Source organism: Podarcis filfolensis, assembly GCF_964270895.1.
Source record: "Podarcis filfolensis genome assembly, chromosome: 16".
NCBI classification, from domain to species: Eukaryota; Metazoa; Chordata; class Lepidosauria; order Squamata; family Lacertidae; genus Podarcis; species Podarcis filfolensis.
The window spans coordinates 14,220,169-14,244,502 of NC_139620.1; the positions used below are offsets into that span (position 1 = coordinate 14,220,169).

At 47.1% G+C, this 24,334-nt stretch overlaps 1 protein-coding gene across 1 annotated transcript in view; it reads left to right on the forward strand.

Moving 5' to 3' along the window:
• Positions 1 to 24,334, forward strand: part of LOC310750933 (uncharacterized protein) — a gene marked incomplete at its 5' end in the record, with an annotated part of 32,205 nt that extends 7,871 nt beyond the window's left edge. The window contains 15 exons of the mRNA XM_083589330.1: positions 632 to 750; positions 2,440 to 2,654; positions 2,991 to 3,099; positions 3,589 to 3,792; positions 4,808 to 4,884; positions 8,990 to 9,726; positions 10,934 to 11,037; positions 12,380 to 12,534; positions 14,230 to 14,398; positions 15,590 to 15,713; positions 16,339 to 16,454; positions 17,329 to 17,543; positions 19,266 to 19,374; positions 20,265 to 20,468; positions 24,079 to 24,334. Of these exons, the coding sequence (XP_083445456.1) occupies positions 632 to 750; positions 2,440 to 2,654; positions 2,991 to 3,099; positions 3,589 to 3,792; positions 4,808 to 4,884; positions 8,990 to 9,726; positions 10,934 to 11,037; positions 12,380 to 12,534; positions 14,230 to 14,398; positions 15,590 to 15,713; positions 16,339 to 16,454; positions 17,329 to 17,543; positions 19,266 to 19,374; positions 20,265 to 20,468; positions 24,079 to 24,235 (2,814 nt within the window). The 3' untranslated portion in view covers positions 24,236 to 24,334. The remainder of the gene's footprint in view (positions 1 to 631; positions 751 to 2,439; positions 2,655 to 2,990; positions 3,100 to 3,588; positions 3,793 to 4,807; positions 4,885 to 8,989; positions 9,727 to 10,933; positions 11,038 to 12,379; positions 12,535 to 14,229; positions 14,399 to 15,589; positions 15,714 to 16,338; positions 16,455 to 17,328; positions 17,544 to 19,265; positions 19,375 to 20,264; positions 20,469 to 24,078) is intronic.

Below are 24,334 nucleotides of genomic sequence, written 5' to 3' on the forward strand. Positions count from 1 at the left end.
ACTTCATTCAGTTATTCATTTTTCATTCATGAATGTTGCCAAATAAACTCATATTTAGCTAACCATGAGATCGTTTGGCCATTACGAATCCAGCTTGGGAGGCTGGCGAGTCCCTCATTTGCCAACATATTTTGATGCCTTTCAACTATTTCATTCCACTTTTAATTTGTGTACCACCTTTCTATATAAGCTATGCATGAGCTTGCTAGATTAAGATTTGATTTCCAAAGCAAAACGCTTTGCTGCACAGCTCAGGTTCATTGTCAGCCAACTTTTGTCGGGAGCTGTAAAGCATTTCATGACCCTGTTTTCTCATTCTGCAACAAGTCTTGGGAGACAAAGTGTTGGCGGATTAGGCTATCTGTGGCTATAGGCCAAGATGGCTATGTTCTGCTTCCACAGTCAGAGGCAGCATGTCTCTGAATGCCAGTTGGTGGGAATCGCAGGTGGAGAGAGTTGTGGCTGTGCTCAGGTCCTGTTTAGGGGCTTTCCAGAAGAGGCATCTGATTGGCCACTGGGAAAAAAGAATGCTGGCTTGGATGGACCTTGGGCCCGATCCAGCTGCAGGGCTGCATTGGTGACCTTCTGTCCCCTGCTTGGTTTATCCCAACTTTGCTCTCTTCCTGCTCAGGTTTTGAAATCCAGCATGCAAAAGGAGCTCTCCTCCGCCACCAAAGCCAGCCACGGCATGGCCGACCTGGTGTGGACACCTGCTATTCGCAGAATCTCCTCCGGGATCTCCCTTGTCTGGCAAGTGCCTCCTTTTCTTCTTCTTGCTGGGGCAAAAAAAAAAAGGAACACAAACTTTGCCCCTCCCCAATACAATGTCAGGGACTGGCTGGATGAAGAGGAGCGCTAGGAGGCTTCAGCCGAAGAACTCCCCCAGGAAAACAGCAGAGGAGGAAGGCTCACAGCCAAGATTGTGGTGGTGGCACTCTGGAGACAGGTCAGAGATGGAGGGAGGCTGGGAGGCGCAAGGAGCAACAGGCTCGAGGGAAAGAGAAGAGCCTGAGGCAGAAAGCCCTTTGAGAGCAAGACAGGGTAATAATAATAATAATAATTTATTATTTATACCCCGTCCATCTGGATGGGTTCCCCAGCCACTCTGGGCAGCTTCCAACAAAATATTAAAATACCGTAATACCTCAAACATTAAAAGCTTCCCTAACCAGGGCTGCCTTCAGATGTTTTCTAAAAGTCTGGTAGTTGTTGTTCTCTTTGACATCTGGTGGGAGGGCATTCCACAGGGCGGGTGCCACTACTGAGAAGGCCCTCTACCTGGTTCCCTGTAACTTGGCTTCTCGCAGTGAGGGAACTGCCAAAAGGCCCTCGGGGCTGGACCTCAGTGTCTGGGTAGAACGATGGGGGTGGAGACGCTCCTTCAGATATACTGGTACAGATATACTGGTACAGAGAGAGAGAGACAAATCAAGCCCTGGACCTGAAAGAGAGAAGGTGGAAAGGACAAAAGCTGCACCAGCTTTGCAGCAGCTGCCCAGTCCCTCTGTGTTGAGCGTCCCTCCCGCTTTGACTCCAAGGCCATGCAGGGTTTTACATTTAGCCGAACAGAAAGCTCAGGAAGCCCAAGGGCCCATCAGAGTTTGAGCCAGTTTGGGAGATATCCAGAGGAGGAGATTTAGGTGGAAGGAGGAGGCGCCAAGAGCTAGTCTTGGCAACGTTGCCACTGAGAGCAGCCATGCCTGCGTGCTCCCTGCTTGTATGCTATTTTCTTGAATCAAAAGCCAGCTTTACTTTTGAGTCTCTGTTCTAATCTGCCAATGACCCAGCCCTGACATGCAAGCAAACAAATAGGGGATGCAAAAAAGGAGGGGGTGGAATAAGGAGAATGCAGAGGGGCTGAATGAATTATTTGCATCTGTCTTCACAGTGGCAGGTGTAGGGTGGATGCATATCTTTCTCAAGAAGGAAGTCTGAGGAATGGGCCTTTTCAGTGTTGGCTCCCTGTTTGAGCAATGCTTTCCCTAGGGATGGTGCCAGACACCATCATTCACGCATCTCTGAATTTTGAAAGGCAGTTCTCCAGCCGGGTAATGTGTACACACATGCATATACTACGGCAAAGTGTGCACTAAAATGCCTATATTAGTGAAAATCACATACAACACTGTATTTTCCAGGGGGAAATTGCTTTACGAAGATGTGCAAAATTACATACAAATGTGACTCTTTGGAGAAATCCACACTAAATGGCTGGTGAACTTTCGCAAGATTGCTTAAAAATAAAATAAAAACTGCAAACTGATATGGAAATGTGGAGAACGGAATGTAAGATTTTAAAGAAAGAACTGTCAGAAACTGAAACCAACAGATTATTGGAATCCATTTCAGACAAGACAGAAAGAGCTTTTGCATTGTTGGGAAGCAAGGAAGTTGGGGGCGTGTTGGTTGAGCATCCTGACTTGTGATCTGTCACCCCAGGTTCTCCACCGCCTTTGCCTATTATGGGCTGGCCATGGACCTGCAGAACTTTGGCTTCAACATCTACCTAACCCAGCTGGTCTTTGGCGCTGTTGACTTCCCAGCCAAGCTGGCCTCAGTGTTGACCATCACGTTTGTGGGCCGCCGGTTCTCCCAGGCTTCGTCACTTATCCTGGCAGGGCTTTGCATCCTGGCCAACATCTTTGTGCCTGCAGGTGAGGATCTTGTTATGAGAGCGGCACAGAAATTGGTTAGTGCAAAGATATAGTGTCTCCCCTCCCCACTGACCTCAATCCCAGGCATAAGAAGAGCCCAGGTCAATGGTTCACCCAGCACCCTGTTCTCACAGCAGCCCGACAGATGTTCCAATGGGAAGCCCAAAAGCAAGACCCAAGCAACTCTCCCTACCTCCAGTTTCCAGCTATTGGTGTTCAGATGCATATTTCCTCCAACAGCAGAGCTTCAGCATAGCCATCATGGCTAGAAGCCATTGGTAGCCTTATCCTCTGTGAATTTTTGCTTCCAACTGACAATTCTCTCTTACTTCTTAGATCTGAGCAATCTGCGAATGGTTTTTGCTGTGATCGGCAAAGGCTCCCTTGCGGCCTCCTTCAACTGCGCCTACATCTTCTCCGGAGAGCTTTTCCCAACTGTGGTCAGGTGGGTCAAAGGGAGTCCTGGAAACCTACAATGCAAAATTCAGATAACTGTGAAGGCTAGCTGTGTTTCGGTTTGTGTATTGTTTTGAAAAGTGTGTTTAAGGTAGATTTGCCTTTAAATGAAAACAGAACTTCTCCTTTATCCCTATTGAAAAGTGTGGAGTTAATTAAGGATTAACAGGAAGACGCACAAACGCCTCACAAGCAAGTCATGGCGAATGCATTGTTGTATAGTCTCCCTGCCAACAAATCAGAATGAAAAGTTCAGTAAAGCTGTCTAGCTGCCCCTTAAGCTTTGTGTGAGCAAATCAGGATGACTGCTCAACAAACTGGTCATCTGGAAGAGCCCTGCATTTTGATTTTGTATCGTGTGATGCTGCCCTAGAAAACTCTAAGCAAACTGACGGTCATGCAATCCACATTCAAACCAAAAGCTCTAGAAAGAGCTGAAAACTGCAGATCTTCACGTCTGCTTCCTCTCCTGCCACAGGCAATCGGGGATGGGCCTGGGGGGTACCATGGCCCGTGTGGGTAGCATGATAGCCCCTCTGGTGAAGATGACTGGGGAAATATTCGCACCGTTGCCGCTGATAATCTATGGAACGGCTCCCATTATCTCTGGCATTGCTGCCTGTTTTCTACCAGAGACCCGGAATGTCCCGCTTGCAGAGACAATTGAGGAAGTGGAGAGACGGTGAGTTTCAAGATATATCTAATGCTTTGGGGAGGTTTCTGCCCTGGTGGCCCTGCCCTCACATTGGGCTGGCTAAGAAAGAAAACAGGGACGCGGGTGGCGCTGTGGTCTAAACCACTGAGCCCAGGGCTTGCTGATCGGAAGGTCAGCAGTTCGAATCCCCATGACGGGGTGAGCTCCTGTTGCTCGGTCTCAACTCCTGCCAACCTAGCAGTTCGAAAGCACGTCAAAGTGCAAGTAGATATATAGGTACCGCTCCGGCGGGAAGGTAAATGGTATTTCCATGTGCTGCTCTGGTTCGCCAGAAGTGGCTTAGTCATGCTGGCCACATGACCCGGAAAAACTGTCTGTGGACAAATGTTGGCTCCCTCGCCCAGTAAAGCAAGATGAGCGCTGCAACCCCACGACTGGACTTAACTGTTCAGGGTCCTTTACCTTTACCTTTAAGAAAGAAAACAGAATTCTATATACTACTCAGAGACACTTAAAAAAAAAAAAGCACCCCCTCCCTTCTTTAACTGACGAATTTATAAGACTTTTAGGCTGGAATCCTATACACATTTAAAGATAAAGGGACCCCTGACCATTGACCATTAGGTCCAGTTGTGGCCGACTCTGGGGTTGCGGCGCTCATCTCGCTTTATTGGCCGAGGGAGCCGACGCACAGCTTCCGGGTCATGTGGCCAGCATGACTAAGCCGCTTCTGGCGAACCAGAGCAGCGCACGGAAATGCCGTTTACCTTCCCGCTGTAGCGGTACCTACTTATCTACTTGCACTTGATGTGCTTTCGAACTGCTAGGTTGGCAGGAGCCTATACACATTTAGTGAACAGTAAATGCCTTGTGGGATATCTTTGGGAGAAGAAAAGGCAAAGAAGTAAACCCTACACAAATCCAGAGTGGAGTCTCTAAGATGGTTAGATAAACATGCCCATCTCCTTCCGCCATTTCCGCATAGGGCATGATCACTACCTCCTGTATTGCTTATTTCTGTTCAATCGCTTTTACTTTTAAGGTCAAGACCCCTCCGAGAGGATGAACAACAAATGAAGGTTCTTCTTGCCTCCACCAAGTCTGATCCCATCAAAGATGGTAGCTAAGAAGACAAAAGACACAGGGGCTTTTTCACTCCACCCTCACCTGCCCACCCCAGTCTTCAGTCTTCAGACCCCTCCCCAGGTCCTCTCAAAGTTAAATCTCAGTGGGGAGGGAATTGATGGAAGCAGTGGGATATGCATACACCTACGGTACAGGCATGTAAATTTCATGTGCTCGCGTGGACGCAAAATGTCAGCGCACTCTTTCCAGTCTTAAATTCAGTTCTCCACATTTCTGCATCAGCGTGCAATTTATTTATTTTTCAAACGCCTGCTTGAAAACCCATCAGCATTTTATTGTGCATTTATCCTGATATACACATTTTTTTATTCAGTTTTGGCAAAATAGATAGTTTTTGCAAAGCAATTTTCTCCAGTATAATGTGTTTTTGTACGCTACTTTCACTAATATATGCATTTTTATGCATGCTTTGCCCAAGTATATGTATTTTTGTACACATCACTTCGCTGGAGAACTGCACGGCAAAATTTGGAGAAGTGTGAATTTCAAAAGGTGGCTGTGTTATGATTCATGTACTGTTTTGAAAAGTGTGAATTAGAGTTTGTCTTTAAATACAAACTGATTCAGTTTCCTTCCCCATCCCTTATCAGAGATGATGGGAGTTGTAGTTCAGTAACATCTGGAGGACCGCAGGCTTCTCGCCTGCCAAAGCTGTTCAGGGATACGCTCTGCAACTTGACTTGACTCCACACCAGGCAGTCTCTGACTGAACTAGAATTTCTGCGGCGAGTTTGATTCTGTGTGTCTGGGGCTCAATTGGAACCAGGGTTTCCTCTCGTACCTAGGGTGTAATTAATGGAACAAAGTTTGGAAGATTGCCAGTTGCTACTGATGAAAATGGTTACTGTTGTATACATCTGAGATTTGCGAAGAAATGTCAGACTGTACTTTCTGCATCCTGTGGCCTTTGGGCCCCACTGTTTACAGTTTTCTCTATACCTATATATATGTGTGTGTGTCGGCCATGAGAGGCTTTTTCATGCATATAATGCCATAATAAATGTGTTAGCCTTTAAAGTGCCACAAGGCTCTTTATTTCATTTTGCATTGCTTTGCTTCAACAGAGCAACAACAAACAAACCTATGGTCACGTAAAGCATGCTCAATAAACACACAAGACGTAACCGGCTGTGTTCTTAGATAAATAAAGTATACTATTCATTGTATCAAATTATAAATTTCAACAGAAGTAACTCATAAAGTTCAACAAACAAACGAAGCAGAAGATCCAGTGGATCAGATCATTCTCTAGTCAGTTCATGCATAAGGTCCATCCATGTAATGGTGTCTATTCCATAAACTCCAAACCATCCACATGAAAGGTTGTTACAGTTCCACAAAATCCTCTCACAGAGTCTAAGACAAGGATTTCCAGAATATTGGCCTTGTTTCGCCGTCCTGGGCTTCATCAATAGTTAAAGCTCATATGTGATATTACAGGACAGCGGATCTTATGGCATAGTAGTAGCTGCAGTCAGCAGACAGCATTTTCGATTTGTACGGCTACTCCTCTGGAAACTGTGATAATAAATCCGTTAAGATGTCACTGGACTCTTAGCTCAATCCATGGCAGCAGCCCTTGGTGCTTTGGATAAAGGGCTGATCTAGACAGAAACATAGAAAGGTACTTGATATGGAGGGCTGCCGCCAAACTGGTGGACTGTTGTTTTGGTTGGAAATCACTGAGGAATACCAGTTAATCCTGAAGTCCCATGTTTGGGGAACTACAGAGAAAAAATGGCTGGGGGGAAAAGGGTGCGAGGCTTGACTCACTCTTTAGCAAAAACAGTACCTAGCAGACTTGAAAACACAGATCTATGCAACATTTGCAAAGCATGGGAAATATACGTTGTTGGAGCTTTAAATAAGCCACTAATTTTTTTTAAAAAAAACAACTGGTTTTATTTATTTTCATGGTTCAGAAGATAAATTTTGAGAAAACAATTGTTACAACAGTAAGCAACAAGTAACTTGTCCTGATAAAATTGCATGCTTTTATCATGCCACATGTTAAAGTTTCATTTGATTACTCCAAGAGATCACGCCACATTTCCCCAAGAGTGCTGGGTGGATTCCTGCCAAGGTCTGAACAATTTATGTATTCAATAACATTTGCCATTTTATAAAATGTGCCAGTATTAAGCAATTAAAATTCTCCCCACCCCCCTTTTTGGAGTGAATAGACCATAAACGTTAGCAAGTTTAAATGCTTTGCTCATGCATTCTCCAATGCTACAGCAGAAACAACACAGGTAACATCATCTTCAGAAGTACAGGCAGTCTCTCCCCCCCCTTATGTGGGGGTTACATTCCGAGGCACCGTGCGCATCAGTGAAATTGCGTATAATTGAAACCTACAGCAGAAATCCTGTCTGCCAGGATACCTGATAATAGTCACTGGTTGCATTACCTGGGCAGTCTGGCCATTCTTTTGTGATGGCTAATACTTTAGTTCCTGAATTGAGGTCACAGGCTCACCATATTCATACACAAATACACCCTTAAGACAGGATTTGTAAGCAAAAGACAATGGGGAGGCTTTTCCATTTCCTTCCTTCTTGCAGAGAAATATTTGAGGTCAATTTGGGAGAATCAAAATGGCTTCAGGATTGCTGTCCTGTGCTATTTCAGACACGTGGTTTATATACTTATGCATGTGTTTGCCTTGTACATTTATGAACATTTAATTTATATTTGAGACCTCTTCCTTGCAGTTGTGAGCACTTTTGCAGAGCTGTATAGACACCAAATTAATGCCCATCAGCACCTCCCATCAAGCACACACCAAGGAAATTATTGGTTGCCCTGTAACTTGAGGGCATGCACCACCCCACACGCACCACCCAGAAAGGATAAATTCATAACCTTTTCCTCTGAAGTAATAGGTTTTTATGAAGGTTTTTTTATGAATGGAAAACCTTGTTTATGAATGAAACTCATGTCAAATGACATAGTAAAACCCAAAAGTGAGCAGTGTTTGGCCCACACCTCACCCCAGCAGCCACCTCCGAAGTCACACAGCCAGGAAACTAGGAAACCCCTCAGCTAGTTGTGAATGTGTTACCACTTGGAGAGGGTTTCTTGTCCACAGAAGAGGGAACTGTCATTTGCTTATCAAAGAGGGGAATGTGGGTAAGAGCAAGAAGAATAGATCTGGGAGGGAGAAGGAGAGTGGGCGTTTAGATGCCTGGAGAGGGGAATAAAATGTGTCTGAATTTGAATGGCGGTTCAAGACAGGCAATTCACAAAGTATTGTGATTGACAAGTTCCGAAACTATGTACTCATGTGTGCTCCGGTGTCACTAAACACCTCCTCTTTCTTTTTGATGTTTTCATTACATTTTGGGTGGTCTTTCTGACAGGGCTGGGCAGTTTCCTTTCATTTTAGCTGGCTGTCAACTCTGTTTCCTTCCACTGACCAATAGCGGACCTTGCAGGGTCTCCCTTGAGAGAGCCCCATTTTTCGTGACATGTGGATGTGTCAAAGGCAGAAGGGTTCACCGTGCAGACTGATACATTCATCGGAGGGTTGGGGATTCATGACGCGCCCTCAGTGGGAAGCATCGCAGACCAAGGGAAGGGTGGAAAAAGTCTTACCAAACACCCAGAGCAGCAAACGATCCCCCTCCCTGGATCTGCACAGCCCCCATAAATAAAGTTTATCGTTGTGATGTTTTCTTTGATACCAGGAATGCAAATGACTTCAAGGGGAAAAGTTCATATTCCAGGCCTGACTCAGCTCATTCCTTCGCCTGTTACCACCATCTCGCCCAAGTTCGCTGGAAGCGAATGTGCACCCCTCCCTTTTCACTAATACCTCCATTCTTAGGAGATGTGGGTCTAATGGAACCGACTAAGCCGTCTGAAACTCAGCAGGAGCTTAATCAGAAGCACAGAAAAACAAGCCCCTCTCCAGAGCCTTTTCGTCGAGCTCTGGCCTTTTCAGCCTCATTCTACCTTTCGTTCCTGCAGGCAGAAGGGGGAGAGGGAAAGGTGCCCTACTGGTTCCTTCGTAGGAACTGCACATAAGCGGCAACACATTTCTGGGTGACCTTGGAGCAGGCTCAAATATGAAATGCACACGCAGGAGGGCAGAGGTCCCGTCTGTTTGCCCATCGGCAGGAGGCATGGGAAGTGTCCTTCTTAACTGTTTCATTCCTTCAGTACAGCTCCGACCACTGCAAAGGAAATCAGCCGTGGAATCATTTTGACAGCCTCCACCGGGCCGGTTCTTGGAGGTTTCCATCTCTACGTTTTAGCAAGTCCCTTTGTGATTTGCACCTCCAGATCGCCAAGCAAACACCTAACGTTTGCAAGTATATATATATTTTCTCCTTCCCCTGCTGCCACTGCATCTACATCGGCCAACGTGCCTCGTCCGATTCAGCCGGGCCCGTCCTGCGTCTCTGGGCCGCGATGACTTTTGCCCAACTTTTGGATCAGGTTGGCGGCATGGGCCGTTTCCAGGTCCTCAACGTGCTGCTGCTTTGCTTCCCGATGGTCCTCATGGCAGCCCACAACCTCTTGCAGAATTTTACAGCAGCCGTCCCCGGGCACCGCTGCCGCACTGGCATTAACGGCACGTGCGGCGGCAGCAACATCACCGAAGGCGCAGACTGTCGGGATCCCCTGAGAGCCTTCATCCCGACAGACAGCAACCAGGTGCTGCAGAAGTGCCGTCGCTTCGTCACCACCCAGTGGCACTTCCTCGAGCCCAATTCCACAGAGCTGGAAAGAACAGAGGCAGAGCTGGAGCCTTGCCTTGATGGCTGGATCTACGATGGCCAAGTCTTCACGTCGACCATTGTGACAGAGGTAGGGAGGCCTTAGGTGAGGATCAGCAATGCCTCGCCACATTTTTTGGGATTGGATTGGTACTGAAGTGGGATTCCGGATGCTGGATTTGTGTAGATCGGGGGGAACTTGCTGCTAGACTACAGTCCCTGGTCTGGGGTGATGGGAATCGCAGTCAGTGCAGAAGTTAAGTGTGTGGGAAGAAGACCTGGGAAACCAGGGTACAAATCCCCACACAGCTGGGTGACCTTCAGCCAGTCACTCTCTCTTAGACTGGCCTACCTCCCAAGGTTGTTGTGTGTGAATAAAGCAGAAAGGGGGATACACATGTTTGGCCCCTTGAGCTCCCTGGTGGAAAGGCAGGATACAAATAATAATTAAATAATCCGGAGGGTCCCCATCAATGATGTAGATGACTTCCTGTAACAAAACTTTGCACAAATAAAGGGAAAGGGGGAGATAGGTCACATGTCCATATTCATTATGAAATATGACTATGTCCAAGACTGAGTAGCTAAATTGTGATTATCTATTTGCAAAAGTTTAGTGATTTAAATAACCCTCCCCCTCCTGCAAAAAAACCCCACCATCTCCTAAAGAGTCTCCATTTGAAAATGTAGGGTTTTTTGGGGGGGGTCTATGGTTCAGAAGTGGAGGACCTATTTTGTAGGAAGAAAATCCCAGGTTCTGTATCTGGGGTCTCCTGCGTTTGTCTAAATTCAGCAATTTCCTACTCAACACAATTTCCACAATACAGTGGTACCTTGGGTTAAGAACTTAATTCGCTCTGAAGGTCCGTTCTTAACCTGAAACTGTTCTGAAACTGAGGTACCACTTTAGCTAATGGGGCCTCCCACTGCCACCGTGCAGCCAACGTGCAATTTCTGTTCTCATCCTGAAGCAAAGTTCTTAACCCGAGGTACTATTTCTGGGTTAGCGGAAGCATCTGTAACCTGAAGTGTCTGTAACCCGAGGTACCACTGTTCTTGCCAACGGGATTTAAGGATTAAAGTTTTTGCAGTAAAAACTGCCTCGGCCACCTATGGTTCTAGGAATGCCTTTTGGAGCTGTGGAGCTTGAGCACACACCATCTTCTGTGTGAGATGGAAAGTTGGAAAAGGAAATGGAGCTTTATAGATACATATCCCAAAGTCAACTTTTCTGCTTCGCGTTTTGGAAAAGCCAAGCGATGGTGATGCTTCTGTGTTAACCCCCTTCCCTCCCGCAGTGGGACCTGGTGTGTGACTTTCGGACGCTGCAGCAGATGGCCCAGTCAATCTACATGGCGGGGGTGCTGGTGGGTGCGGTCGCATTCGGCGGCCTCTCAGACAAGTAAGGCGTTTCGTGCTTTGAAAGCACGTCGCGAATGCACGTCAAAGCGGTTGGTTCTAGCTGGGCCAAGGAATCCTTTGTTTGTTTGTTTTAAAAAAATCATACTAGATTAGTAGAAGCAAAATGGCAAATGGCGGGTTGTGGGGACAGGGGCACCATCAAAGGAAGGGAATTTCAAGGGAATTTCGTGACAATCCTCAAAAGGATGAGCCAGGATGAAGAGTCTTTGCCTTGGCGCATCCCTTTCATGAAGCTAATCTGGCTGTTTGGGGTAGGGGGGGCATGATGGGTCAAGTCGGCCTGGCCGGGTTGGGAGGGCGGCGTATGTGTGATGTCACGCCACGCCCCCCCCATGTTGGGGTCAACTCAGTGTGTGTGTGTGCAGGCAAGAGGACCACTTTTTTCCTAGCCAGAAACTGACTTTCCCCCAGTCCCAGAGTCTTATCCGGATTACAGTGGTACCTTGGGTTAAGAACTTAATTCGTTCTGAAACTGTTCTTAACCTGAGGTACCACTTTAGCTAATGGGGCCTCCCGCTGATGCCGCTGCGCGACTTCTGTTCTCATCCTGAGGTAAAGTTCTTAACCCGAGGTACTACTTCTGGTAGTCTGTAACCTGAAGCGTCTGTAACCTGAGGTACAGACTGTGGGCTCAGGGCCAGTGAAAGTATCAGACTCTGGGCTCATCTACATTTTCATTTGCCCCGTAATTTCTTCAATTCATCCCATGATCCTCACAGGTTGTAGTTTTATCCTGCCACTTTCCTTGGGGAAGCCCAAGGCGATGGGTGGCAGCGACATGTAAGGGCGGCTGGCGGCAAGATGCGGGGGGAGGTCATGTTCTGATTTGCCCTCCCAGGATGCTGGCAGCTATGGTGTGTTCTCTTTACATTCTCCAGCCATTATCGCCTTGGTGCTTCTCCAGCAGCTCTGGGGTGGGAAGTCTCAGCCCTGGGGGACAAATTCTGCCCTCCATGACTCTCTTTCTGGCCCTCAGGATCCTCCTCAGGCCACCCCAGCCAGACCCTCCTTGAGTGTTTATGCCTGGCTGGAATGCACCCTCAAACTCTGATACCGCCTCTTGCTTGTCTGGGTTGAGGAGAGAGAGGCATGTGCAGAAACCAGCCCACTGTACAAATATAATATCCCACTTTTGTCTCTGGTCCTGCCCACCACAGGCATGTGGCCCCTGGTAGGCTGCGCAGAAGGGAATGTGGCCCTCAGGCTGTAAAAGCTCCCCCACTCCTTTTCCAGATCATTCTTCCATTCCCACCGCTTCCAGATTTCACCCACACAGAGACCACCACCCTGTCTATAACAAGACTCGTTCCTCCCCGGTTTAGGTTTGGCCGGAAAGCTTTGTTGATCTGGTCCTGTCTCCAAATGGCTGTTTCGGGGTCCTGCGCTGCTTTCGCCCCCAGCTTCACAGCTTACTGCATCTTCCGCTTCCTGTCAGGAATGGCTCTCTCAGGCATTGGGCTGAACTGCGTGTCGCTGTGTAAGTAAGTTTCCTCTAGTGGCTGGTTCCAAGACTTAAAACATTAGCCAAGCATGCTGCAAATCTGCCTGAGGCCTCTGGGCATGTGCAAAGGGCATTGTTCTCCCATTAATCACAGGCAGTCATATCCACCAAAGACAACCAGTTAGAGATGAGAGAGAGTTTGAGTCTTGGAATCTCTTTTTTCAGTTGTTGTTTTTCTAAGAAAATGGCCACCCACGCACACTGCCTTTTCTTACAATGATATTAAATCAGGGGTCACCAACATGGTGCCCTTGGGCACCCGGGCACCTTTGAGGACTTCCCCTGGAGCTCACAAAGCCTCTGAGGCCCACCACCACCACCACGCAGGTACTGCCCCCTGCTGGAGAAGGTAGTTGCCCCTTTCTCCTTTGAAAGATACCTGGAGACAATGAAGGAAGTTGGAAATGTGCTGTCGTTTCCTTGTTCAGCTCTATTTTTCAAGCCTCTGCTTAATTCTGCTAGATCTGACTTTTACACAGATCTCCTAGAAAATCAAAGGGCTGTTTTCACCTGTATGTTGAGTATGCCACTGACGCCAACTATAGGGGACCCTGGGGGCCCAAGCACCCACAAATTTTTTGTTATGGGTGCTCGGCACCCACACCGTGGGGCCTCCGATGCAACTTCTGGTGCCTCGTGACCATCTAATCTGCACACGTAATAAAACAACTGAACCAGAGGCATCCTATCTCATCCACACCTCTAAAACCTAGGTACAAAAAAGCACATAAATACGCATATATTCATGAAAAATAAATGGAAAAATGCATTGTATCAGGAGACATCGCTTTGCAAAAATGTGCATATTAGGCAAAATGACATACAAACATTTGTATATTAGGAAAACTTCACACAAAAATGCTGGTGAATTGTCATGAGGATTTTTTTATATATATAAAAGAAACTTGAAAAACTGATGTGGAAACAAGGAGGACTAAGACTGGTAAAATGAGAACCCGAGAGAAACGCCAATCATCATTGACAGATTCACTCATCCCTCATTACCAATGGGGTAAAATGAGTGATGACTACTTCCCAGCCTTGTGATCTGGGTTCAAGTGTGATTTGTGCACACACACACCCCGAGGCAGTATGTTGTGTTGTAGTGAGTGTTGCACAGAATAAGGGATATCTGGGTTTAAATCTCCACTCATTTAGAGCATACGATATCAGACTAACAAAACCTGTTCTTCATTATTTACATGTGTGAATTCAAATCATGGGATTAAACTGTCAAAATATTTAGAAGTGATAAATCTTCCTAAATATAGCAGTGCCTTACCGTTAGCTAGGTCTGTGTTTTAACTTCTCCACTGATGCAAATAAGGTTTTCAGGTGTTCCTTTTGATGTACATTTATGTCCCGGAGGAACTGGAGAAGTTCAATCTGTCCCAGATGTTTTATACGGTGGTTTTTTATATAAAAAGGTGGGGAGAGGTACTCACCATGAAATTGTTACAGTAAGTACCACACTTTTAACATGGGGAGGGGGGCAGAAGGTGCCAGTACTGTGTAACCTTGAGTACTTCCAGGAAAAAAGTACTGGTTTTATATTTTCTGTTTGACACAGAGTTTAGGTCAAAGTTCTTGTTAGAAACCCCAGAATCAGTTAGGTGGGTGTTCACTCCTTTGAACATTGCTAGACGGCAACATGGGGTTTTCCTCTTCCAGCGGTAGAGTGGACCCCAATGCATTCCCGGGCCACCATCAGCATGGTAACTGGATACAGCTACAGCGTCGGGCAGTTCATCCTCGCCGGCATAGCTTATGCCATCCGCGACTGGCGCTGGCTCCAACTGGCCGTCTCCTTCCCTTATTTCGCCTTCTTCCTGTACGGCTGGTAGGTGGCGCTGTGGCTCTGCTCTCTTGTCTGCTGTGAGTGGCAATGGTGGGAGTCCCTGGCCCAAAACGTTGACATTAATTGTGTGGGGAGGCTGGGGACTGGTGGGTGAAGGTGAGGAAAGCTGAGGTTGTGGGGAAGGAGCTGGGGAGGAAGGAGTGCCTTGAGGGCACTGCAAAGGCAGACACTGGTCATTTGAGGAGCGGGGGGAGTGTCACAAGGAAGCTTCTGTAAGGGGAGACTGGATAAGCAAGGAGGAAAAAACGGGATGTCTCCTCTCCTCTCTCGCAATCCCCATTTAAGGATACCACTTTAAAGATAAAGATATAGGGCTTATCCACGCTTTCCAAGAACAACCCACGCTTTAAAGCTCTGTGTCCGGGCACCCTCTTTCTTTCTCTCTGAAGCTTCTCCCACAAAAAAACAACTCTTTAAAGCTGAATCGGAGCAAACAGCGATCTGCAGAAAACCCAGACTGCCATTTGCTCCGATTCAGCTTTAAAGAGCAGGTCCTGTGTTTGCATCATTGACAAACAGCAGTTCAACAGTAAAAGCTTCCCCAGCACATTATCAGAGGGAAGCTTCAACTGTTGGTTTCCTGCCTTTCCTACAGCCAAGCATGCTGACTTGGGAGGGTGATTGACGCAGCTGACATCGCGTGTGATGCCGTGATGTCACGAGTCGCATCCGGGCATCATGAGCGATGTTGTGATGCTGTACATGATGCCCAGGCGTCGGACATGACACCAAGACACAACGCCATCATGCAAAATGTCTGGGTGTCTGGGCGGTTCCTCTGCCGCCGCCTCCTGCCACTGCCATGAGCCGGGGGCTGCTCTCCCACCATGGAAGGGGAAGGGGGAGGAGCCACCGTATCCCGGACAAACATTGTGGGGACTCTGTCCCCCGCTAACAAATATTGGGGTGGGGGTTGAAAGGGGTTCAACCTGCTTACAGCCATTGGAGGCACAGAAGTATAAGCCCTAAGGGGGGGGGGAAGCTAGCTGAACCTAGGGAGGGGCTTGTTGGAGGAAGAGATGCTGGGGTGCAGGGCAGAGCTGTTAAACAAATACCCAAGGGCTCCTTCTGTAGAGCAGGATGGGCATTACCTAGGGGTTGTATATACCTGCTTTCACCTCACCGTGTCCCTGTTCCCCCACCTTGCTGCCTCTCTGTTTTTCTCTTGCCCAGGTGGTTTACAGAGTCTGCCCGGTGGTATGCCACAGCTGGCAAACTGGACCAGGCACTCAAGGAGCTGCAAAAAGTGGCACGGATAAATGGGCAGAAGGAGCAAGGGCAGAAGCTCAGCCTTGAGGTAGCGAGAGAAAGAAACATTCCTTCCTTTTCTTCCTGGTTTATGCTCCTAAGCTTTTAGCATCTGCACAACAGGTAGTGATTCAGCAGTGCCAGCTCCCCCCCCCCCCCCCGAAACACACACACACAAAAACGCACCTCTCTGCTGTAAAATAAAAATCAGCACCAGTTGAATATCTGCCTGCCAAACATCTACAGGGAACAGGAGCCTGCCTGGGAGTGCAGGTGAAGAATGGTAGCAACCTTAGGAAGAAGATGAGGTGGACCAGCCATCCAAGAAATGGCTGTGCGTATTTTGCAGCAGTCTTGATTCTGCAGTCAGGATACACGAATTCTGCAATCGGGGTGCAAACTGTGGATTCGCCTGTTTGGCCTCCACCCTCACTCGCCTGCTGATCTGTAAGGTTTCCGATGGGGCTTTTCCCCTACCTCTACCGGAAAAGGTTGAGGATTGAATGTGGAACCTTCTTTATCCAAAGCATGCACTCAAACGTGGAACTATGGTCCTTCCCCTTAAACATTAAGGAAGTTTCCAGGCGTCTCGTGATTCCATCCCTAAATGTGCGGAATTTGGCCGGAGACCACAGCAGGCGGCAGGCAACCCCTTGCTTGTCTTTTTCTTGCAGGTCTTGAAAGCCAGCCTACAGAAAGAGGCACCCTCCGCCAAGTCCAACTTCACGGCAGCTGACTTGGTGCGATCGCCTGTTGTGCGACGGGTAACGTGCTGCCTTTGCTTCGTCTGGTAAGTTTGAGGTGGAAGCAGCTGGTGGGGAAGGCAAGAGAGGGAATGAAAGAAGCGGAAGAAGAAAAGCTAGATCGTTTTCTTGGCTCAGTATTGGGGGGGAATAGCCCAGTTGGTTAGAGCAGGGGTGTAGAGTGGGGGGCTGGGGGGGCCATTCCCCCGGGTGCTTTTTGGAGAGGGGGTGCAACCAGCCCCCCACAGGCTCCTTCCCAGACTAACCTACCTCACAGGGTTGTTGTGAGGGACTAAATGAGAGGAGAAGCCACACGTGCCACCTTGAGCTCTGTGGAGAAAATGTTGGGATAAACAGTGGTACCTTGGTTTTCGAATGTAATCCCTTCCAGAAGACCGTTCAGCTTCGGAAACATTCAAAAACTGAGGCACAAAGGGAGAATTTCAATTTCAATGGAGAAAATTGAAAAACACGCAGTGGAAGCCAATTTGTCTTCTGAGGTGCATTTGAATACGGAAGAATTTACTTTCAGGTTTTTGGCGTTTGAAAACCAAAACGTTCGGCTTCTGAAATGCTCAAAAACGGAGGTACCACTGTACATGGAACGGTAGGTGGTTGGTTGTAAGTCATTTGGGGTTGGAAGGCGACTAACAAATTTAATAAATAATGGTGCATAAAGAATAATGATGGAAAACAGAGTCCAAAAACATCTGGGGGGTCAAAAGTTGAAGAGCATTGAGCTAACTCAGTATCTACACTGACAGGCAGCGGATTTCACCTGGTTTCTGACGGGGATGTCCCTCCGTTCTACCTGGAAATGCTGGAGACTGAACCTGGGACTTTCTTTACGCAGAGCAAATGTTCTGCCCCTGAGCCACAACCCTCGGCTTATTTGTGTGTTTTCCCTGTATCCGCCACCAGGTTCTCCACCAGCTTCGCCTACTATGGGTTGGCTATGGACCTGCAGAACTTTGGGGTCAGCGTCTACCTCATCCAGGTGATCTTTGGGGCTGTCGATATCCCAGCCAAACTCATTGCCTTCGTTGTGATTTGCTACTTTGGCCGCAGGATCACCCAGGCATTGACTCTCATCCTAGCAGGCCTGTCCATTGCTGGAAACATCTTTGTCCCCCAAGGTGAGACTCCAGATAAACCACAGTTTAGGGGCTCCTCCAGACCATTGAGCGTTTGTTCTGCTTGCACAAAGTTTATGCGGAGGTTGGATTTATTGAGCACTTGCTCCAATTCGTTTCCTGGGAGGTTATACATTGACAACGAATGTTCATCCTGATTTGTTTGCAGGGTTTTTCATGCATCTTCCTGTTAGTCACTATTCCACACCATACTTTTCAATGTACATCCCCATCACTTTCCAAACTGCAAACAGTCTGTTTCTTATTTATTTGCTTTATGCATTAAATTTATATCCCATGGCTCTTCCTCTAAGAAGATCCCACGGCATCTTATTTTTTCAAGTGGGTAATAATAATAATAATAATAATAATAATAATAATAATAATAATTTTATTATTTGTACCCCACCCATCTGGATGGGCTGACCCAGCCACTCTGGGCAGCTTCCAACATATATAAAGACATAAGTATGCTGCACTAGGGATACAGAATTATTTCATCCACTTTATTTATTTATCCACCTATTTATTTATTCAACGTCCACTCTGCCCTTCTTCTTCCTAAAGCAGCCCAGAGTGGCAAACCACCAAGCAGCAAAACAATACAATTCAAAACAAAACAAAACATGCTTCTGCAAACCTATGTTTCCTGGTATGTGCTTAAGTTCCTCCCACAAAATAGAGAACAGTCTGGTTTTCTACTGCTTGAGGTGTTTGGGCGCCCTCCAAAGACCTCTTGGGAACTGTAGTCTGGTGAGGGTGCTGAAAGCAGATTCCTAGGTTTATAGGCTCCCAGCAGGGTTTCCTGTGGAGGAGGAAAGGCTGCTTGTTTTCAGTGTGAAATGGGATTAAGTCCTAGAACTGTGTGGCATAAGACCTTGTGACTACAGGTTCATGCTTCTGGCTCAAAAGCATGTGGAAGAATAGGTGAAAGAGCCCCTGAGCGTATGCAGGGTGCATTTTTCTTACTAACAGCTTCCTTCCTCCAGGCAAATTTTAATTCATTAATTTATTTGCTTATTTTACATATGTGCACAATACCCAACAGCTAAAGTTTTTTGAGTGGTTTACAGGCAAAAATTAAAACCATAAAACAGAAAACAAGCAGGTGAGGGAGGAACTTTTTGTTGAAACCACAGCATAGTGGGAAAGGATTAAACCACAGTGCCAGCCCTGATCAGCTCCCAGCCCCATCCCAACAGCTGTTATTTTAAAACCACAAACAGACATGTTAAATGCAATTTCTTATTTAACATAATGCGTCGTTTCACTCAAGGAAAGTGCCTTGACTTCACTTCTGCTGGTGATGGGAGCATCAACATTCACAGTATAAATGCCAATGTTCACCAAAGGTTGCCGAAAACTTATTTAACAAGGGTTAAAATGTGGCTGTCGCCTGCCACCTTCAGGCTGCCACCCTTGTTATTGGCTGAGTTGCAGGTGAGACACAGAATGTTCACAAATGCTCTAATGGTTCTGAGGCGAAGACTGCTGGTGACACATTGACGAACTGCGAAAGGTCATTTGGCTGGAGACAGAAGGAGAAAACCTTATCTTAAGACTGAGGTGGTGGGGGCAGGAAATGTATGCCAAATGCAAAGTGGAACAGGAAGTCAAATAATGGCGAGAAACCAAAGGTCGAAACGGTAACAGAATTTGTCGGGGGGCTGGAGGGCTCTGAACAATAGTTGTTTGCAAAATCATTCGAGTTGATCTTCTCCCCAGATATGCAGATCCTGCGCACTGTCTTTGCCGTCTTTGGGAAAGGGTGCTTGGCAGCCTCTTTCAACTGTGTCTTCTTATACACGGGAGAGCTTTACCCCACGGTGATCAGGTACCTCAGACTTAGCGGAAGCTCTTAACTGTGGGCCATTTTATATGGGCGGTTATCCTGGAATACCGTCAGAACCAGGCCGGGGCTCTGATCAGAGCGAGCCCCATCTTGCGGACCCGGAAATGCTGTTTTCGGCGCAAGATATCAGCCCAAAGTCATGTGAGAGCGAGGCACCCAAAATGGCCACCGCACTCTTGTGGGATGTAGGGAAATGAGATGTCCCAGCTTTTCCAGGGCAGTTGATGGGTATACAATGCTGCCCAGTGCTATTCCTTTTACTTTCTAAAGTGGCTTCTGTGGCCTGAGCACACACGGCTGCGGAAGCCCCATAGACCCAAGCTAATTAAGGCAGGCCAATCTTTTAAAACAGGCAGGTGGAGCCACCCTTCAAGTAACCTGGCTGCCGTGGAGGCTGGTCCATTCGGGTGAATGGGGCGCTGCCCTGCCAATCTCAGTCTGCCATACGCCAGCAGCCTTCCACCAGTCTTCATATTCCCAGCCACCCCAGGGATTGGCACTGCCTGGTAGCTTCCTCCTCCTCCTCAATCTCAGTATTGCTCCATGTAGAACTCAGCAGGGAGGAAGAGGAGAGCAAAACCAGAATGAGTCGCCCCTGCCTGTCATTGGCTCTGGCTCCCCCTAGTGTTGGGCTCCCTGCCTTTTGCCCTACCAGTCCCAATGAGCACCAGGCACCAATTTATTTAGGCCAGCAATAGGGAGCCTGTGGCCCTACAGACATTGCTAGACTGCAACTCCCATCATCCTGGGCCATTGGCCATGCTGGCTGTGTCTGATGGGAGTTGAAGTCTGGGGTTATCTGTGGGGGCAGCACAGGTTTCCCAGGCTTAAGGCTTTCCCCCTTTGTCAACTTTCTGTCCATTGCATGGCAGGCAGACCGGGATGGGGTTTGGGAACACCATGGCTCGTGTCGGCGGGATCGTGGCTCCCTTGGTGAGGATGACGGGCGAGTATTCCCCATCTCTCCCCCTTCTGATCTATGGGGCAGCTCCCATCATCTCTGGCATTGCCGCCTGCTTCCTTCCAGAGACCCTGAACATGCCACTGCCTGATACCATTGAAGACGTGGAGAACCAGTAAGTAGATCTGCCTTCTCCCCTCCTCATTCCTTAACCACATTTGTTTGCTTATCAGCACCAACCCCTGGTACCTGCCATTGTTTGGGAATTCTGAGAGACCAAAAAAACTTCACAACAGTGCAGTTTTAAAATCAGTGGCTAAAATTGGCACAGTTTCGAAAGGTTCAGTTTGCCTCAGCTCAGAAAGGGTATTGGAGAGTTGGAAAAGGTTCAGAAAAGTGATGGGAATTGGTAAGGGGACATATTCATTCTATATACAGTGGTACCTCGGGTTACATACACTTCAGGTTACATACGCTTCAGGTTACAGACTCCGCTAACCCAGAAATAGTACCTCGGGTTAAGAACTTTGCTTCAGGATGAGAATGGAAATTGTGCTCCAGTGGTGCGGTGGCAGCGGGAGGCCCCATTAGCTAAAGTGGTGCTTCAGGTTAAGAACAGTTTCAGGTTAAGAACTGACCTCCGGAACGAATTAAGTACTTAACCTGAGGTACCACTGTAATTAACAAAGAAAAAATGGCTGTGAGCCTGTCTTCCAAAGTGCAGGGCTTACACACAGAAAGCCCCAGGAGTTGAGTTTAAATTCTTATCCTCTGGGGGGCATCTGGTTGGCCACTGTGAGAACAGGTTGCTGGACTAGATGAATCCTTGGCCTAATGCAGAAGGTTCTTCTTCGGCTCTTATTCCATGTTGACTCAAAATGGCACCAAGCTGTATCCAAACATAGACAGAAACCTGCTCCTTGGTCTTTGCTTATGATAATCTTAAGGTGTTCAAATATGTAGCCAACATAAAGTAGATGTATTCATTACATGTATCCAAGAGCTTTCATCCAATGACCTCAAGTTGGCATAACTGCCCCCCCTTTTATTCACACAACAACCCTATCAGGTAGGCTAGGCTAAGAGTGATTGGCACAAGGTCACCCAATGAGCTTCATGGCCAAGTGGCAATGTGAGCCCTGGTCTCCCAGGTCCTAGTTGGACACTCTAACCACTGCACCACACTGCCTTCCTTCCATTTAGTAAGCCATAAGTGCCTGGGACAAGGTCTATGTTGGGGGAGAAGTGACTTGCACCAAGGAAAACACAACATTCCTGCATTTTACCTAAAATAGTCAAAGGGCATGTGAAGGTAATTATGCTAGCAACATTTATAGAGCTATTATAATACAAACAGAAGAGATTGTGCCTTTTCATGTCATGATTCATACACAGGAATTGTCATCATTTCGGCTACCCCCTCTCTTAATTCAAAACATGGAATGGACATCATTTGGCTTGTCAATGTATGCCAATCGTAACTGCATAAATTATCTGCCTATATCATGCAGATCACCCACAAAGTGTGCAGATAATCAACTTACACAGATGAGACTGGCTTATGACGCAAAGAAGCTGAATTTGCTGTTGCCATTGTCACATGGTAGACATGATATTAAACTCCCACAAAAAGGCCCAGGGATAGGTTCCCACAGTTTAGGGACCAAGAGCTGCTGCCCTTAGCACCAGATCTGGCAATCAGATAAATCGGGTTTGTTTGCTTTAAAACATCTTTTTACCATGCAGTTTTGCATGTCATTTCCATTAAGATACAAATTTATATGCATGCTGTACAGAAGTACCGGTATATGCATTTCGGTACGCATTGCCTAGCAGAGGAACAGCATTGCAAAATTCAGAAAAGCGTGCATTTCAAAAGATGGCTTTGGGTTGATTTGCATCTTGTTTTTCGAAAGGTAAATTCCCCTTTAAGTGCAAACGGAATCGAATTTCTACCCAACGCTACAGGGAGGTCATCTAATCCAACCCCACTGTGACTCTTATCTTCTGTTTAAAATTGCTTTGAGCAATTTGGCGTGAAGGTAAAGTCTGCATTCAGGCCCTGGATTACCTCCGTTAATTTGCAGGGACAAATGATTAACTCAAGGTGCCTAAAAACGGAATAACCTTGGACCCAACGAAAATTTCCTCCGCAGGTCCGCTCCTGCAAATTTGGGGGAATGGCTGCATATTCCTGAAAGAGAAGCGATGCTTGCTTTTTCTTTTCTTTGCTGATCAGCATCTTGACATTTGAATCCAAGGGTGCGGCAGAACAGTCGCCAGCTCCTCCGCAAGCTGAAAGACTAGCTTGTGAGGGGAAGCAGTCCAGTTGTCGGCTGCACATACCCCTTAACCAAAAAAAATACCCCAGATCAGTACAGAACTCAAGGAAAGCTTTTCTTTTTCTTTTTTATTAATTTATTTAACATGATTCTTACAAAATATAAGCAAAATATTGCAAATACATACATATATATTTCAGATAAGTACACATATATAAAAAAAGAACAAAAGGGGGGGAAGAAGAAAATGAAAAAAAGAAGAAAAAATAGAGAGGGAAAAGAAGAAAAGTTGGAAGAATTTCTTCCAAATTTATTCTATAAATATCTCAATATGAAAATATTAGTAAAATTTCATTGACTGATTTGTGTGAGATTGTATGGGAATAATACGGAATAACAGATACAATCTTCCTTAAAATGTATATAGGAAGTGCAGTGCAAGCGATGGAAGTCAATCAAGGAAAGCTTTTCAACACATCACCTGGCATGTTCATGGAAATCACATGGGGGGGGAGTGCTGCTGTACTGCTTGGGGGCTTTCCACGGGGGCATCTGACTGACCACTGTGAGACTAATGGGCCTTTGGCCTGATACTGCAGGAATCTTCTTACATTCTTATGGCAGAACAACCTCCCTTGAGCAAACAGCATCTCCAGCTGAAGTCAGCTTGGATTACACGGACAAGAGGGTTCTGTGTGCCTGTTAAAACATCCCCTGTCTTCCGAAATACTTTTTAAAGAACGGAAACGCAAGCCTGGAGTTCAGAGGCCTTTAGTATCAAATCCAGTAGGACCATGTGGGGGAACGAAGGTTAAACCAGCTAAGGCACACCTGCTCTAAAGACCCATCCGGGCCTTCTAATCCAGGGGGAGGGCCAGGGGGCCGTAGCCCCAGGCCCATGGTTTTGAAGGGGTACGAGGCAGGCGCCCCCATGCAGGGATCCCCACCCTGCCTGCCGCCGGAGGACTCTGGACCCTGGAGCCTAGCCTTCCCGCCGTGTCCCAAGTCTCCTCGCCAAGGGCCAGCCGGCCAGGCTCCCCTCTGCAGAGGCAGACAGACTAATAATAATAATAATAATAATAATAATAATAATAATAAAATTAATAAAATTAATTTATACCCCACCCATCTGACTGGGTTTCCCCAGCCACTCTGGGCAGCTTCCAACCGAATATTAAAAACAATACAGTGTCAGACATAAAAAACTTCCCTAAACAGGGCCGCCTTCAGTTGTGGTACAGGTGGTACAGCTAAGGCCCATGAACCTTCGATGTCCTGAGCAGCAGCCCTGCAGCAGCAGTGAAACATTAGCTGGCTTGGCGGGTTTTCATCACCCTCCATCCCCAGCTCCTCATTTTCTTATTGAGCTGAGCTGGGGAGGAGTCAGTTTGTAAGATTACCTGGACCTAAGCAGGAGGATTTGCAGGAACCCATAATATTCCCTCAATCCTCTCTCTCTCTCTCCCCATCCCCATCCAGCTTCATTATTTTGTCTTCTTCTAGGAACTTGGAGCAGCAGAAAGGCGACGAGGGCTGCAAAGGAACCCCTTCCCATCAGGACGACATTTTCCTGGACATGAGAATGTTTAAAGATCCCAGGCCACTTGAAAACACAGGAAAAGGAGATGGGGGAGCCGCTGACCCAGCCAAAAGCAGCTGAGCATCAAAGGTGTAGCCCCATGGGCAGCAGGGCCTCCACTGCCTGCAATGTACCACCTTCAACAATAAAAAAAACCCTCAGTGCCTTCTTCCGCCAGCA